The sequence below is a fragment of the Andrographis paniculata genome, unplaced genomic scaffold (genome assembly GCF_009805555.1).
Source record: "Andrographis paniculata isolate CXL003 unplaced genomic scaffold, ASM980555v1 Contig12END, whole genome shotgun sequence".
Classification (NCBI taxonomy): Eukaryota; Viridiplantae; Streptophyta; class Magnoliopsida; order Lamiales; family Acanthaceae; genus Andrographis; species Andrographis paniculata.
The window spans coordinates 4,675,281-4,692,308 of NW_026137402.1; the positions used below are offsets into that span (position 1 = coordinate 4,675,281).

Genomic DNA, 17,028 nt, shown 5'->3' on the forward strand with positions numbered 1-17,028 from the left:
ATGTGTGACAATTTGTAAAATCATTGCGTTGTTTATTGCTTTTTTCAATTTTATAATTGAATTGTGTCGTTTGACACGTAAGGACTAATATGGATGCATTTTTTATGCAACTATTGTACAATAAGTCTTCGCTGGATCGTTTAAAAAAAAAAAAATGTCTTCCCAGCTGGCCAAATCTGAGTAGTTGTGGAGAGGCCATAGCTTGAATCGAATGAGTCAACGGAGGAGCATAAAGCTGCAATGGTGGTGGTGCTGTTGACCGCTCTCATCGTCGTCTTCAATACCATCGCTGCTTCAAGTTCGTTCGACGTACCCATCCTGCCAGGCTATCCAGGGCCGCTGCCATTCAAGCTTCAAACCGGGTCGGGTCGCCGGCCATTATTAATCAATCAATGGATATATATATGTGCTTTGTTTGTGCAATTATGATGAATTGTTTTGGGAATGAATAATTTATACTCAGATATGTCGGCGTGGGAGACGAAGATGAGAGGCAACTGTTCTACTATTTCATTGAATCGGAAAGCGACCCGGTTAGGGATCCTTTGCTATTTTGGTTCATTGGCGGGCCGGGTTGCTCCGGATTTTCTGCCCTTGTTTATGAAATCGGTCTGTGCTCCTTTTCATTTCTGATTTAGGTTTATTTTTCATGGAAGTAGTTAATGCTAGATTTGATGTTGTTTTATAAATTTGAATTGTTGGCTAGAAATAGTGTCGATTGAGTAATAATCTGAGTTGGGTTTAGTGGGAATGATTTAGCCAACATAGTAATAAGTTTGTTCTTTATTACATTGTGATTATTTACTAGTTTAGAATAATATCTATATGTAACTGAGAGTATCAAATATTAGTTTGATGTTGAAACTATTGTGTGTTTGAAGGTCCCTTGAAATTTGATCACGAGGAGTTCGATGATGGCCTGCCTTCTTTTGTGCTAAATCCTTATTCATGGACTAAGGTGCAATGCAATCTAAATTTGATTCTTGATTCTTCAAACTTTGCTGATTTTGGCTTCACATGGTTGATCAGTTTGCCAACATTTTGTTCATCGATGCACTAGCCGGCTCTGGTTTCTCCTACGCCAAGAGCGAAAATGGATATGCGTCGTCGGACACCATAGCTGCTGAACATAACTACATGTTCTTGAGAAAAGTAACAAGAATTAACTGCTATTTCATTTAGTTTGATACTCAGTCTTGATAATCTTTGTAACTTGAAAAACAAACTGCAGTGGCTCTTAAGTCATCCATGGTTTATCAGAAATCGATTCTACTTGGGAGGTGACTCTTATGGAGGCAAAACTGTGGCCCTCCTAGCTTCAGAAATCATAAAAGGTGCCCTTTAACTAGTTAGATAATTGACTTCTCATGGAGATGGTGATTTAATCGATACTGTTGTTCATCCTACAGGTAATGAAGCTGGACTCGAGCCACAAATCAGATTCCAAGTAAATGTTCTTGCAATTTACTGTTTTGTGGTTGTTTTAATCTCGAAACCTTTTGAGGTTTGTTTCAAGGAATTATATGCAACAGGGATACATGATTGGCAATCCAGTGGTCGATGAGGATAAGGATCATAATGAGCAGACTCCATATGCTCACAGAATGGGGTTGATATCCGACGAGTATTTTGAGGTAGTTTCATCCTTCCTTTAGTTGATATTTCCATCGACAAAGCATAAAGAGCATAGCTATAGGATTTTGGTTTTTGAATTGAAATAGTTGTTTGATATGATATAAATATGTATAGATGCAATATTTTGAATGTAAAATTAAATTTTGGTGTAATATAATAAAAAATTGGGTGTTTTTGATTTGATGTGGAGCTGACAATGGGTTGATTCTTGTTGTATTTGTGGTGAGTTCAATACTTTAAACGGGTTACATTATTCAACTCTAACCCGATTCGTTTATTATCGTTTTGGTTCGTGTTGACCCATTTATTATCGATTAGTATTGACTCGTATACATAATTAAGTAGAAATTTTTTATTCAAATTAAATTATTTTGTGTCAGTGTTACGTTAATTTTTATCAGTTCTGTAATGTGTACAATGAATTAAGTTAATTATTTAAATTTGAACTATAGTTTAAATTAATATATGAGAAAATTATTAAATTATAATTATTTATGCATATAATAAATATATTAATCAATATTAATAAATTATAATCAGGTCGGATCAGATCAGAGTTGAAAGTCTCAACCTAACTCGACCCGTTTATTGTCGTGTCAGGTTCCAAATATTTGACCCAAACCCAATTATTTCGTATCAGGTTTGTGTCAAACTGTTGCGTCGGGTCCGTTTTTCCTATATTTTTTAAGGAAAAAAAATGTTTGACTAGTAAAGTCAGGTGGAAAGTTGTACAAGTAAACACAACCTTGGAGTGATTTTTCTTTCTTGCAAGTTTAATTATTACCGAATATTAGTTTGATGATCGGTGACTATTCAGATGGCGAAAACCAGCTGTGATGGAGAGTATGTGAATCCCGATCCAAACAACAAAGAATGCAAATATGCTCTTCAACTTGTGAAAGATGTAAAAAGACCAAATTTCTTTATTTCATCTACTCTTTTCTTCTTATGCTGACATGTTTATGAAACTTGCTATTTTATTACACCATGAAGTGCATTCAGAACATCTACACTGCCCACATACTGGAGCCGAGTTGCGGAGAACATCCAGGAATCCGGAGATTCGACAATGATCCAATAATCAACTCAGAAGAGCATCGTCCCATCAATGTCCTCAAACAAGAGCGACAATTTTGCCGTGTAATTACGATCTTTCTGAGTTAACATAGTTATGGATGTCGGCATTTAAATTGCAACACTGTAAGCTTCTTTCAGGAAGATCTCCATGAACTTTCTACTCTTTGGGCAAACGACCTAACTGTCCAAGAAGCACTCCATGTCCGAAAGGTACACAATAGATGCATTTTTGGTAATAACTTGTAATGTTATATTGATCATCCTAAATGACAATTCGACAAAATTCAGGGAACAATAGATGATTGGGTTCGATGCAATGATAGCATACGCTACGAAAAAAATATCCAAAGTACTTGCAAACTCCACGGGCTCCTTAGTAAGGACTTGCATATCTTGGTGTACAGGTAACACACCTACTTAAAATGCTTTTGCTATGTAAGATTAGGGTGAATTATATTATTTAGTCTGACCGAGTCTTCCGTTTATTTTAATGTATTAGAAATCTATAGGTCCGTTACAATTATATTAATTTATAAGATTATTAATACAATCTAATTCCTAGTATTACTTACTAAATTATCTAACGCTGTTATTTAAACACTGAGAAACATTTTATATAAATACAATAACAATTTTTTAGCTTAATATATTTTGATTTAATTTGAAATGTAAGTTATATATATCTTTTAAAATTTTAATCAATAATGTGTCAGCTTTCGCACGTTACAAAGGTGGAAGCTGACACGCCCGGCGCTCAGGCCCAAAGGTCCAAGCCAGTCGTCCTTTGTGCGTAACAAGCCTGAGTGTACCGAATTTAAGAATTCTATAAAATATGTTACTGCAACTTAATTTATAAATTAAGGACAAAATTAAATATATTTATAAATAATAATAAAAATATCAAATTATAAAAATATACATATTATGTTATGACAGTACCTCAATTAAATTTTAATATTGTTATATTATATTGGTATAATTAAAAAAATAGATATATATAATAAATAATATTACAATAATTTATAATAATATTATTAAGAATATTTTGGGTAAAAAGAAATAATCATACCATATAATCAAACAAAATAAATATAATATAATTTTATCTGATATTTAATCACATAAAATAAACCTCATATTAATTAGTCTATTGATTATATAATCCATTAAAATAATTTAAATATTATAATAATATCCTTCAAAGTAAACTCACCCAACATATATATATATATATATTCAGTGGGGATCATGACTTGGGCATTCCGCACATAGCTACTTTAAAATGGGTACGCCTTCTCAATATCAGTGTCGACGAGCAATGGAGGCCTTGGATGGTCAACGGACAAGTTGGAGGGTAAGTAAATATTGTTGTTATGGATTTACATTAGCTAATTAATGGCGTGTTTGTTCGGGGGTTTGGATTTTGGATTGAGATTTTGAATACTAAAAATTTTGAATTTGAATAGATGTGATATAAATAGGTGTTGATGTGATCTTTTGAATATAATACTCTCTCCGTCCCAGATACCATGTCCAAGTTGCCGTTTCAGTCCGTCTCACGTACCATGTCACTAATACATTCTTAATTATCTACTAATTACATTCCTCCTAAAATACAGTGTTTACAGTGTAGCAGACACATGGTATCTGGGACGGAGAGAGTATAAAAAATAAAAAATAGATGTTTGATTTGATGTTTTGGGGGCAAAATTGGATGAACAGTTGGATCTACATCCAATCCTCCAAACAAACACACCCTTAAGTTAATTATGTTGCCTAGGATGATTCATTGTGTCTGCAGATACACCGAGAAATACGGAAACAATGGAGCCTCTCTTATATTTGCAACCGTAAAAGTAAGAAAATACTACGACTATTTTTGCTCAGTGAAATTTTGCTCACTTTATTTTTTCATTTGTCTCCTAAAAATGTTATATTTTAACTTTCAATCAAAACTCTACACATTAAAATCCGTGCTACACAAAATTAGAAGACAGAGGGAGTAATAAATATGTTTGATCTTTAGATAATTATTAAATATATAAATCAATACGCAGGGCGGGGGACACACAGCTCCGGAATACATGCCTAAAGAATGCTTTGCCATGGCCGATAGATGGCTCTCTTCGTATCTTCTCTAAAATATACCCCTCTGTCCCTTAACAATTTATCTGTTTTTTTATTTTGGTCCGTCTCATAATAAAATATCTATTTCATTTTTCTTTTTTTAGTAATTGTACTATCTACGTAACATTACAAATACCCTTTCAATTTCTAATATATTACATAAATGTCATTACCTTTATACTAAGATAGGATTAATTTAGTCTTTTTACTTTTATATCTACTTTATTCCACTATAATATTAATATTTCTAAAACTTCGTCAAAAAAAAAATAAATGAATATATAGATATAAGACGAAATGAGTATTATTTATTGTGTTAATGTGTATATATTATACTTTTTTTAATAATATTTATAGAGAATTGTACCAAATAAAAATATTACATGAAGATGAAGAAATCCTTTGTTTCTTGATCTATTTGATCTTATACGTAATTAATGAAGTTGATTATTGACAACTTTTGTAAAGGTTATCATTGTTAAGTTTTGGATTTTAGAGAAAATTTATGTTTAGTATTGATCTTGAAATCATAAATTTGTAGACATTGTATAAAATGAATATATAAATTCTCTGCCGGATGTTGCTTCAGACAGAGAGGTTGGATAAGATCCTTTGCAACCATCGGAATTATTTTGTGATACTCTAAGGGTGTGTTTGTTTGGTGGTTTGGATTTTGAATTGGGATTTAATAGTAAAAATTTTGAATTTGAATAGTTGTATGATGTGATATAAATAGATGTTGACGTGATGTTTTGAATGTAAAATTTATTTTTAGTATAATATAAAAAATAAAAAAATATATGTTTGATTTGATGTTTTTGAAGGAAAAAAATTGAATGAACAGTGTAAATCCAATCAAATCCCCCAAACAAACACACTTCTACAGTAATTTCTCTTTACTTTATTATTCGAATGTAAAAGTATTCGCTCTAAAAAAATTTTAGAAAGATATATTGTTTACTTAACAAATTTTTACTAATTTATTACTATTTATTTTTTCTTTCACAAAATATTAAATTAAATACTAATTTTTTATTATACTTTTTCAAATTTTTAAAATTTCATAAGTTTCTAAAAACTCGTGTCTAAACTAGCCATTGTGCTTCATTCTTTTCATATCGACCAATTTAATATGGGATAGCAATGAAATTGTTATTCCTTAAAAATGAGATGAATCAATAATTTTAACCAAATGAATAAAATAATAGTCATTCAAATTTATTTTTATTCTTATTTTATTTTTTTTACTCTAAAAAATTCTATTAGCTGATAAAAATATATAATATAATATAATATTGATATTTTTATTTCTGTATATACAAAAGAAGAAGAAAAAAAAATTATTCTATTCCAGATATCTATGTCCATTTTACTGAATTTAGGAGGGTATAACTAAATAAATAATTAAAAAAAATTATAATATATAATTTTTTTATAAAGAAAAATAATAAAGTAAACAAAAATAAAAAAATATAATAAATGGGACTAGGGGACTAGTAAAATAAGTCCAGCCAGCCTGTTTACGGAACATATTTTCACTAGCACTATTTAAATTTAAAAAAATATACATCAAATAATCTTTTTGTTTTTATAAAACATCAAATAAAAACTAAAATAGTAAAATACGGTGAAACTCGAAAAAAAATCATATATGTTACATTAGTAGATAAAATATTAATTAAATAAATTATACAGCGTCCCAGTGTTGATGTTCCTGGTTTGGACTTGACCAACGAATGAACACGGATCCGAGTTGCGAACATCTACAGCCACAGGGTAGGGTGGTAAGGTAGGATTTCTGAGGCCTTAAGTTCACTGTAGAGTTCACAGACCAATGGTATGTTTGAGTATGTTCATGTGCTTGATTTAATCCCATAATCGTGGTGAAGAAAAGAGAAGAGGTGTTCGTTGTCCAGAGCTTCAGAATCATTTCACGATTCAGCGACAGGGATGCGATTTCGGGCTGCGTCTCTCGCTCACAAGGCCTCAGCCCTTGCCGTTTTCTGCAAAACCGATTCTCTATTTCTCCAACCCACAGCTCTGAATAAAAATCAGTCGCGGGGGTATGCTTCGTTGAGGGTTACAATCGATTCCAAGTTGCAACACGCGAGTGGATTTTCTGGGGCAAGAAGAAAGGGCAATTTTACCACTGTCTCCGCTGAAGCTATCCTCGAAAACCCAACGAATTTGGGCAGTCGAATGTCGAAGAGAAAGAAAGCGCGTACTATGACCCCGGAATTGGATTTTCGTGTGAAGCTTGAGCAGTGTTCGAAGAATGGGGATTTCGTTGAGGCTCTTCGCCTTTATGATGAGGCTAAGGCTAATAATGTGCAGTTTCATGTGTATCATTACAATGTGTTGCTTCATTTATGTTCTCCTAAAAATGATGAGGATGAAGGGGGGATTGCAAGGTTGGATAAAGGGCTTGAGATTTTTGAGCAAATGAGTATGGACAAGGTGGAGCCGAACGAGGCAACTTTCACGAATGTTGCGAGATTGGCAGCAGCCAAGAAGGACCCGGAATTGGCTTTTAATTTAGTTAAGCGAATGAAGGATCATGGAATTGTACCTAAGCTGAGATCATATGGACCAGCATTGTTTGGATTTTGTGAGAAGGGGATGTATAATGAGGCATGTGAAGTGGATGCGCACATGTGCGAAAATGGGGTATGTGCTGAGGAGAGTGAGCTTTCTGCACTGCTGAGAGTTAGTTCTGAATTTGAAAGAGATGGAAAAGTGTATGAGATGATACATAGGTTGAGGGCAACGGTGCGGCAGGTTTCAAAGGAGACTGCAACTGTTGTAGAGGACTGGTTTAGGTCAAAGAAGGCAACTGAAGTTGGGTCTGAGAGATGGGATTTGGAGAAGGTGAAGAAGGGTGTTTTGGAGGGAGGGGGTGGATGGCATGGCCAGGGATGGTTGGGTAAAGGAGAGTGGAATGTAGTGAGGACGGGGATGGATGAGACTGGCGTGTGCCAGTCATGTGGGGAGAAGCTTGTTTGCATAGATATTGATCCGAAGGAGACGGAGAACTTTGCAGATTCACTCGCGAAATTGGCCTTGGATAAAGAAGTTAAAACCAATTTTGCTAAATTCCAGGTATCCAATTGGTTTTTTATTTTTGTTGTGAAGCATCAATTTTAGGTCAATCCAATTGATTTCTTTAAAATTTTGGAAAAGTAGTAAGTAGTTGTGATATATGGCGTTTGTAGACTAAATTGATGGATAGTAACTATTGCTTGAAAAAAGTTTGGTCTTGTGGTATTGGTATATTTTAAAACATTTCTTGCATTGAAGCTGATATTCTAGCAGCAATAGTGTGAATTTTAAAGAAAAGTTTTCTTCTTTATTGATCTATCTGTACAAGATTGAAACCCATATTCATAGGGTTTATTTCCTCTTCTATGCAATGAATATAAACTACGCAAATTAAGGAAACATTACAAAATACTAAATTGACATGATATTAGTCTTGATTCCATCTTGGACTTGAATAGGCCTGATTTTAGCCTTGATTCCACTTTGGATTTGATTGAGGACAATCTTTTCATATCCGATAGATCTCCAATACTGCCCCTCAATCTGGCTTGACAATGTTCTGCATTCAGCATTCCTATTCGATATCAAACTTTCTGAAAATGACAAGTTGAAAGTCCCTTTATGAACACACCAGCTACTTGGTCTTATGAACAGATGCCAGCCTGGATACTATAGTTACTCTGGTTCTGCTGAATCTCATGTTTTTGTGGCTTCCATTCGTTGGCTTTTATATGATTTTGAAGAGTTTCTTCATCACAATAATAAGATTAGCGAAACTTGACGCTGATATATGCAACTACATTAGCTACTGGTACTAGTATTATAATGTGGCTAAGCTGCATATTGTTTTAGAAAAGGAACAATGATTTGAAAACAATTAGTTAATGTTAAGACTTCTTAATCAAACAATGCGTTACCTTAAAAGCTGAAACATGTATTTAATGTAGTTCTTTCACACAATTTTAAGTCTGATTGTGAAGGCTCTTGTTCAGGACTGGCTTAAGAAACATGGTCCATTTGATGCCGTGGTTGATGGAGCTAATCTGGGTCTTGTTCATAAACGTGAAATCAATTTCCCTCAGGTAAAGATCTAATTTTACTCTTTCTCCCCAATGCCCGCCACCCTCCTTGCCTCCCCCGCCTTGGGCAATTCAGATATATGTTACTGAGCTTGTTCCCTTGTGTGGTTTTGGTTTTCTAAAAGTAGGCACATTGAACAATTATACTTGTTTTTCTTGTTTGAAGATCAATAAAATTGTGAACCAAATGCGTGAACTCAGTCAATCAAAGAGAATGCCTCTTGTTATTCTTCACACGATTAGAGTAAGAGGTCGTGCTGCTCAACATCCTAAAATCCAGAAATTGTTGAATAACTGGAGAAAAGCTTGTGCACTTTATGCAACACCTCATGGATCAAATGATGATTGGTGCGTTTGATTAATACCCAATTCTCAGCTGTCCCTTTTCCTTTCCTAATACATTCTGTCTATCCAATTTTTTAGCATAATAGAAAATAACAATACAATTACAGCTTCATCAATGTTTTCTATGCTTGTAGATTATTAGCAGCATTTCTTTTCATGGAATGTTGTTATATTCCGAAATCTTTTCATCGACAACTGTCTGTTCTATTGGTACCACTGTCAAAACTTTGTTTTGGGTATTGGTGCAATATTGCCTGTTGATAACTCTCTAAGTTTAGGTCTATTTTATTATTAGGATTCAGTTTTGAGAAATAACATAGCATGTGTGTCTAGGGAAATGACTCTTGTGTTGTTTAACTTCATTTCTCGATAAGTCCATATAACAATGTATTATGGCAATTTCTTATGTATAGATATATCACCTAATTCCTTCTGTTTCTTGGTAATCTTGCATTGAGTATCCCTTAACGTGTAGTTGATGCCACTGCCTTTCAAAGTGAATATTCTCTCTTTTTAAACAGTGCCACTATTTGTTACTGACATGTGGTGTATCATGGACCAAATGCTCTCCGGATCATAAAAGCAAATTGTATGATGTGTCGTGCACTTCATATTAGAAAATAATCAACGTACATGGTTTAGATATTTAGAGAATGCTATCATCATTTTGCAGTATCGAATGCAAAATATTTATTGAGGTTTACTTTCTAGCATGTTAGAAAAGGATCGAACACTCGGTTCTCCCACACACTAAAAATAAATAAAAAATAGAATAAAGATAATAATAAATAAATAATCTGTTTGTCCCTGACCTTGTTCTCATGTTTTCCCCAGGTATTGGTTATATGCTGCTGTTAGTTCAAAATGCTTACTGGTGACAAATGATGAGATGAGGGATCATTTGTTCAGTCTTTTAGGAAATAGCTTCTTTCCTAGATGGAAAGAGAGGCATCAGGTACGCAGCTTCTCTTGCATCGTACCTAGGAATTTTGTTACTATCTCTTGTACTCCCTCCATCCATGAAAATTATGTAGACATGCGTGGGCACAGAGATTAAGAAATAATAGTATTTTATTGTAAATGTGGGTAAGTATAAAAGTAAGTGAGTATTTTGAGAAGTTCATTAAAGGAGTGATATAAGTCGGTATTTTATAGTGGCAAAATTGTTATTTGTATTTTAAAGGAAGGGTAAATAGTATTATGAGTAGATAAAGTTTTTTATTATAAATAGAAGTTTAGTGGACAACCAAAAAATAAATACTTACATAAGTTTGGTGGACGGAGCGAGTATTAAATATATTCTATTGCTTCAGCCTGCAGCACATATTCTCTGCTGATTGGATTAGTGAAACTGAACTTGGCACGACACAATCAACACATTTAGCTCACCTGTCTCTCTTTTATCGTATAAAATCAGGTTCGTGTGAAGGCATCCATCGATGGACTCGAGCTTCTCATGCCTCCACCTTATTCAAATGTCATCCAGGTATGATTCTGTTCCCATTCTCCTCAAAAAACCACAGAAGCTTTTCACTAGTGCAATTTCGTGAACAAGACTTTCACTTATACATACAAGTACAATTGCAGGAGTCCGAAACAGGTAGTTGGCACGTACCAATTGTTACCGAAGATGATGATGAATCCCCCCAACAGTGGATCTGCGCTTCAAGAAACAGGTAGCCGGAACTCTGCAAAAGGTAACTCTTGACGAATGCGTGCACTCACACAATAGCGAACTGATATTTTTTTTTTTGGCAACACTCTCAGTTTCGGGCGATGAATATCATGCAGACAGTCGACATAGGAGAAAACCCTCCAGAGAGTAGGTGCAAGAGTCTAGCTTTAAAGCCGCGAGCCGCAAAGTAAGTGTACCCTACCCCTACCCCTACCCTGTGTTTTGTTCGAGTAATGTGGGCAATGTTTTCTCCTCCATGGACTTTCTTTTACCCATTACAGTCGAATGTTGCATTTTTTTCCCCTCTAACTTTATTGTACTCTTAGCTTGATTGGATAATACTTTTACTTTAGGTTTCTGTACAACATTGTTGCTTTGTTAATGAAATACACTGAGGAAGAAACTTCCATAGTGAAGCCATCATACATAGGCTAGGTTATGTTTTTAAGTTTGGTTTCAATATTTTTTACTCCCCCGGCCAAGCTTGTGACGATGTTATTATAATAAATAATTAAAAATGTATTAATAAAAATAATTATGAATTAAGATTAAGATAATTAATTAGTTTAAATTAAAATTTTAAAAAAATTATAAATGAAAAAAATTTCTTGTCTAAACTTACACCATTGACATCTTTAAAAGAAAGAATCAAACTTTGTTGAACTTAATAGTATGTAAACTATAGCTGGTAAAATAAATCACATTATAGGAACATATGTAGCAGAAAACCTAATATCGGTATGTGATTTTATTCATAGTGTTGATGGAAGACAAATAAAATTACAAATTGGATTAAGATCAAATTTGAAGAAACAAGGTTTATTTTATTTTATTTTATTTTATTTTTCCTTTTACATACATATTTTTTTGAAGTTTTTATGTTGTTAATCAACGAACTTTTTTTTTTTTTTTTTTAAAAAATATCCGTTATTGTTAACAAAACTTTTATCTAAAATTAAAATACTCCCTTGCCCCTAAATTACTCCATATTCATTTTTATTGTCCTCTAAATTTATCTCTATTTTATTTATAATATAAAATTTTATTACTTATATTTTAGTAAATAATAATCAATTTATTATTTTCTATTATTATTATATTTATTAATTCTTACCCCTTAACTTATTTTTTACTTATCATATTTTAATATTAAAATGTTTAGTGTAGATACAAAAATTCAAATAAAATATAATTAGTAGATAATTAAAACTGATATTAATAAAAATAATTATAAATTAAAATAAAAATAAAAAATAATTAAAATTAAAAAATTATAAATTATGAAATTTAATGTAATTAATATATTTTTAAATAAAAAGATAAATTGTGTGGAAAAAAAAAGTGAAATAATATTATGTTTTAATATGTTCAAACAAATTAAGTTCACATGATGGAGTTACTATAGATCCGGGAAATTTAATAAATAGTTAAGAAGCGTTAGTAAAAATAATTATTATATAATAAAATTAATTATAAATTAAAATAAAAATATATAATTATATTTTAAAAAAGAATAAAAATAAAATAGAGAAATAGACATCTTTGAAGAGGGAGTAATAAATTATAGATGTTTTCCAATCCCTCATTCCCTTCAAATGGAAAGGTCCGATCCACATGGAGGATGAAGAGAAATTTCGCGCGTATGACCGTTAATTTACATCCTCGAACATTTTGCATACGCATGTCCAAAATTAGGGGATGGCCGGGGCGGGGACCCAAATTCAGTTCATCAGATCTTCCAATCACAAGGTCCACAAGAGCGATCTCCACGTTTCAGGTGAACTTTCGTTTTTAGCCTCAGCTTATTCACCACGTCGGTTGCGCTCGCAAACCAATTTGGATTATTGATCGTCCATTTGGCTGAATTAGGGTTAGGGTTTTCCGCCTCTGCGTCACCTGGATTTGTAAGTCTGCGTTTTGTATAAAATCCACTTATTTCCGAAGAACTTTATCAATTCATCCTGTTATGCATTACTCTACAATATTTCGATAAGCGAGATCACTGAAATTACATTTATTTTATTTTATTTGAATTCAGGTCGATTGTTGATAGTAATGGTAAGCTGTTTTCAATTGCTTGGATTATAGAATAATCGGGGTGATACTCCTGTGTGATTGCTCTAGTAATTTTTCAATTTTTCATTTTGCAGTTGGTATCTTCTGGGGAATATTGACAACTGATGGGTGCACCCAAACAAAAATGGACTCCGGCGGAAGAGGCAGCTCTTAAAGCTGGAGTCCTTAAGCACGGGCCTGGGAAATGGCGTACGATTCTTAAAGACCCGCAATTTAGCGAAGTTTTGTATCTGCGATCCAATGTAGATCTGAAGGTAGAGTTTCACTCAACTGTATTTTTCCATTCTAATGAGATATGAATTGGTTTTATGAAATTTGGAATCAAGATTTTAAACACCATCAGATTTCGTAATAGTGTTGCTCTGGATTTGATATCCATTAGGATAAGTGGAGGAACATGAGTCTTGTGGCCAATGGATGGGGTTCAAGGGAAAGGACCAAGATTGCACTAAAAAGGATGCATCCTAGCCCTAAGCTTGGTGGGAGTTCTATGGCATTGCCTTCCTTGAGTCAAAGCGATGATGATCTGCTCGATGCTAGGGCTCTGGCTCTTTCAGGTTGCTCTTCACCTAACGATGGCCCAAAGAGATCTATCATGAGGTTTAAATTTTTGTTACAATTCAACAGTGTTTTAAATTATTCAGTTTCAACTAAATGTTGCTTATGATGATTTTGATATTTCTGTTATGTTAAGATGAAAAGAAGGTCCCTTTGTCCAGATTTGTTAGATAGATTCCTTTTATTGGATGGCGAAAATAACTTTTATTTTGGCTGGACCTCTTACTGTTTTGTTAGTCACAAATGCTCAGGTAATATACTGGAAAAAGCATCCTAAGAGCCTATGATGATTCTGAGTTATGAGTATTTTTTTTTTATACTACCATTGTTGTTTCTTGATACACTTTGTGCATTCAGGAATAGGCATGCATGTTACAATAATGTTAAATTGCATTCTATATTCTTGAGATGTCTGGGATTGCTGACTCTAGGTCTCAAATTGTTAAAATTAATACAGATTGGACAATCTCATAATGGAGGCTATAAATCACTTGAGGGAGCCTGGTGGTTCTAACAAGGCATCAATAGCGTCATATATTGAGGTGCTCTGACACTAAATCTATGGATTTGTTTCCAACATATTGAATTGGGTCACTCTTAACGTTTCTTAGCTTTATATCTGATTTGGTAAAGAAAATATATGTGCCATATGTCTCTCTCGATAAGTTTGAATCAGGTATCCTCAAATGTTTTTATTGCTTGGATGGTTGGTAGTAGGGTGGCTTCCAATATCAAGTGAGCTCCTCTCGGTGGTTTTAGATAACTGGATGATTGTTTTTTGTTTTTGGGTGATCCTAAATATCTCTGTGTAAGTTTAGGTTGGGGGTTTTGTTTAACATGTTTTGGAGTAGATCAAATATCCAAGGAAAAGATCATGAGCATGTTGATTTTTTGTTTTTTATAATATTTTTTGTTATATGTACTTAGTTCCTGGAGCATAAGGCATGGTTGTTCGACTATTGCTATTGTTTAGTATTCCATACATTACCTGCAATCTTGCGATGCAATCAACTTCATAAATATGGCTGTGTTGTTCTAATCGAACCACTCTTTCTAACTGCAGGATCATTACTGGGCTCCTTCAAAATTTAAGAGGATATTGTCGACAAAGTTGAAACAATTGGTTTTGACTGGGAAACTCATTAAGGTTTCTGACTCCAGTGGGCCATAGTCCTTGTCCCATTTCCACTATGATCATAACTATCCTGTTTTTGTTATGTGTTTACATATATGATTGCTTATACGAGATGGCCCGTAATTGATTTATATTGGATGCTATTTGTGTTTTCTTTGTAGATGAAACTCAAGTATAAAATTTCTGGATCTTCACTGGTATCTGAAAGGTGTCCTTTGCTTCATCCAGGAAGAAGGCAGTGGATATCTCCAAGAATCGACTGTGATGATCCTAATCCTGTGGTAAAGTCTCGGTTTGATCTAGAGTTAGCTAGGATGAGGAGTATGACTACACAAGAAGCTGCTGTTGCTGCAGCTCATGCTGTCGCAGAAGCAGAAGCCGCAATGGCTGAAGCTGAAGAAGCCGCTCGGGAGGCTGAGGCAGCAGAAGCTGATGCCGAAGCAGCACAGGCTTTTGCTGAGGCAGCAGTTAAGACCTTAAAAGGAAGAAACTCTCTAAGGATGGTACGATACTTATTGCTTTTATATTGCTATTGTCAAGAATATTGCATCTCACTGGGGTCAGTTAATAGAAGCCTTTATTTCATTAACAATCATTTTCATTTCTAACTATAGTACAGTTCGAATAAAGAAATTAAAAGATGGTGTTACCATTTGGGGATCCAATATTTAAGTCATTAGTATTATTACAAAGGGAATGGGTATAACATTAGTTGACTGATGAAGTATCTAATTTTTGGTTTATTAATATTTACTTGTGTGTATATATAAATACTGAGTTATACCTAATAATCATATGGGTTTATTTTTCTTTGAACCATATAATTCACTTAACCTCTGCTTTCTTGGTTTGTACTTAACAGAATGTACAGATGATCCAAGCTTGATGGAGGCTATATATATATATATATATATATATATATAGTAAGGATGAATTAGCATTAGCTTATAATATCTCTCCAAATGGCCTGAGTAGTTCTTGATGTTTTGCATTCTTTCACTAGATGCATGTCACTCATAGGAGTTTTGCTAATTGGTAAATGGTCTCGAGGAATTAGTTAGTTCCCGGCGTGGAGTTATTTTTTTATTTTTTATTTTTCACGAGGAATTGTGATGTCTTTTTATGGGGTGTGTAAACCAATCCATAGAATTTCGATATGATATTGTACTTGTCCATGGAATTGAAAGTTTGAAATGGAAAAGCTATACAACATTTAAGTCGCATTGCTCGTATAAGAGAAGAAAAATAAAAAAGAAAATTGATGTTATCCAAAGTAAAAAAAATTGAAACATTAAATATATTGTTGACAAAAAAAATTTAGATGAGGACTAAAAACATTGAGGCCAAATTTAATTAGTTTTTGAGATTATCTATATTCTCGTATCTATTGTTTTTATTATTTTGTTTTATATGTGTTTTTGTTGATTTACTATTATATATCAATATCATTATATATATATATATTTTTTTTTTCATCGATCTTGTTATTTATATTGTTTTTAAATTTATTAAAATTTCAATTATAATTATATATTTTTTTGTTATCTGTGTAATTTATTGAATATAATATAATAAAAAATTAACAAACCCTTTAAAATTTATAAATAATTGATTATATTTAATTAAAATTTTATTGAATAAAAATATATTAATATTAATATTATTTTGTAGATAATAATTCAAAAATATTATTTTTTTCTATCCACCAAATTTATCCTTGTTTTTCTTTCTTATATTTTCACACAAAAAAAATAGGCATTTTTCATTTACACAAAATAATTTTTATATTTTTTAATTTATATCCTTCATTATTACACTTATTTATAAAACTTTTTCTCTCACTTTATTAACTCACTCATGCATTTTTTAAAATACTCATATTTTATGTCATAATAACCGATATAATACTATATTTATTAAAATCCATGTCCAAACAAATAAATATATATGGCTCTTAAGGTGGACAACTACTCAAACTCGTAACTAAGAAAAACTCATATTTTAAAATATTAGCCTATTATTATTATTATTAAATTTTGAAACTCTAATTATGTATTTTTTTTTTTTATCTCTTCTTCTTAACCACGTCACATCCAAATCTCTTGAAATTCAATTGTCACCTACAACTCTCCCCTTCCCGACTCCCCCTCTCTCTTTCTCCCTCCTCCAATCGTTCTCTCTCTTCGAACCTCCCGATACTACCGCAAAGCACTCCCATTTTCTTCTCCTAAATTGACGCTGTCAAATTGCCGCATTCAACTTCTTGTCTAGTTGACGTCAAC

The 17,028-nt window shown here is 32.8% G+C and overlaps 2 protein-coding genes across 12 annotated transcripts; both read left to right on the plus strand.

Moving 5' to 3' along the window:
* The first annotated feature begins 129 nt into the window (after window positions 1-129).
* On the plus strand, window positions 130-11,397 carry LOC127253642 (proteinaceous RNase P 1, chloroplastic/mitochondrial-like). Of its 5 annotated transcripts, none has more exons than XM_051278340.1 (14): window positions 130-362; window positions 464-609; window positions 882-958; window positions 1,030-1,152; window positions 1,232-1,334; window positions 1,410-1,447; window positions 1,533-1,634; window positions 2,453-2,539; window positions 2,629-2,775; window positions 2,851-2,922; window positions 3,001-3,116; window positions 3,953-4,066; window positions 4,493-4,568; window positions 4,770-5,011. In XM_051278340.1, the coding sequence occupies exons 1-14, from the start codon at window positions 241-243 to the stop codon at window positions 4,851-4,853; spliced, it is 1,407 nt and encodes a 468-aa protein (XP_051134297.1). In that variant the 5' UTR covers window positions 130-240; the 3' UTR covers window positions 4,854-5,011. The 5 variants fall into 5 exon arrangements, with proteins under 5 accessions (XP_051134297.1, XP_051134305.1, XP_051134281.1 ...); XM_051278348.1 differs by having other exon boundaries at window positions 131-362; window positions 4,514-4,568; XM_051278324.1 differs by lacking the exons at window positions 130-362; window positions 464-609; window positions 882-958; ... (8 more) ...; window positions 4,493-4,568; window positions 4,770-5,011 and adding exons at window positions 6,535-7,938; window positions 8,871-8,960; window positions 9,124-9,305; ... (2 more) ...; window positions 10,890-10,999; window positions 11,070-11,397 and having other exon boundaries at window positions 3,952-4,066.
* A 1,149-nt stretch (window positions 11,398-12,546) lies between these two features.
* On the plus strand, window positions 12,547-15,963 carry LOC127257138 (telomere repeat-binding factor 1-like). Of its 7 annotated transcripts, none has more exons than XM_051283524.1 (8): window positions 12,548-12,881; window positions 13,016-13,035; window positions 13,128-13,307; window positions 13,436-13,653; window positions 14,069-14,153; window positions 14,675-14,758; window positions 14,908-15,249; window positions 15,609-15,963. In XM_051283524.1, the coding sequence occupies exons 3-8, from the start codon at window positions 13,158-13,160 to the stop codon at window positions 15,630-15,632; spliced, it is 903 nt and encodes a 300-aa protein (XP_051139481.1). In that variant the 5' UTR covers window positions 12,548-12,881; window positions 13,016-13,035; window positions 13,128-13,157; the 3' UTR covers window positions 15,633-15,963. The 7 variants fall into 7 exon arrangements, with proteins under 7 accessions (XP_051139472.1, XP_051139455.1, XP_051139446.1 ...); XM_051283480.1 differs by lacking the exon at window positions 15,609-15,963 and having other exon boundaries at window positions 12,548-12,754; window positions 12,847-12,881; window positions 14,908-15,591; XM_051283515.1 differs by lacking the exons at window positions 13,016-13,035; window positions 15,609-15,963 and having other exon boundaries at window positions 12,547-12,754; window positions 12,847-12,881; window positions 14,908-15,591.
* Window positions 15,964-17,028: the final 1,065 nt, after the last annotated feature.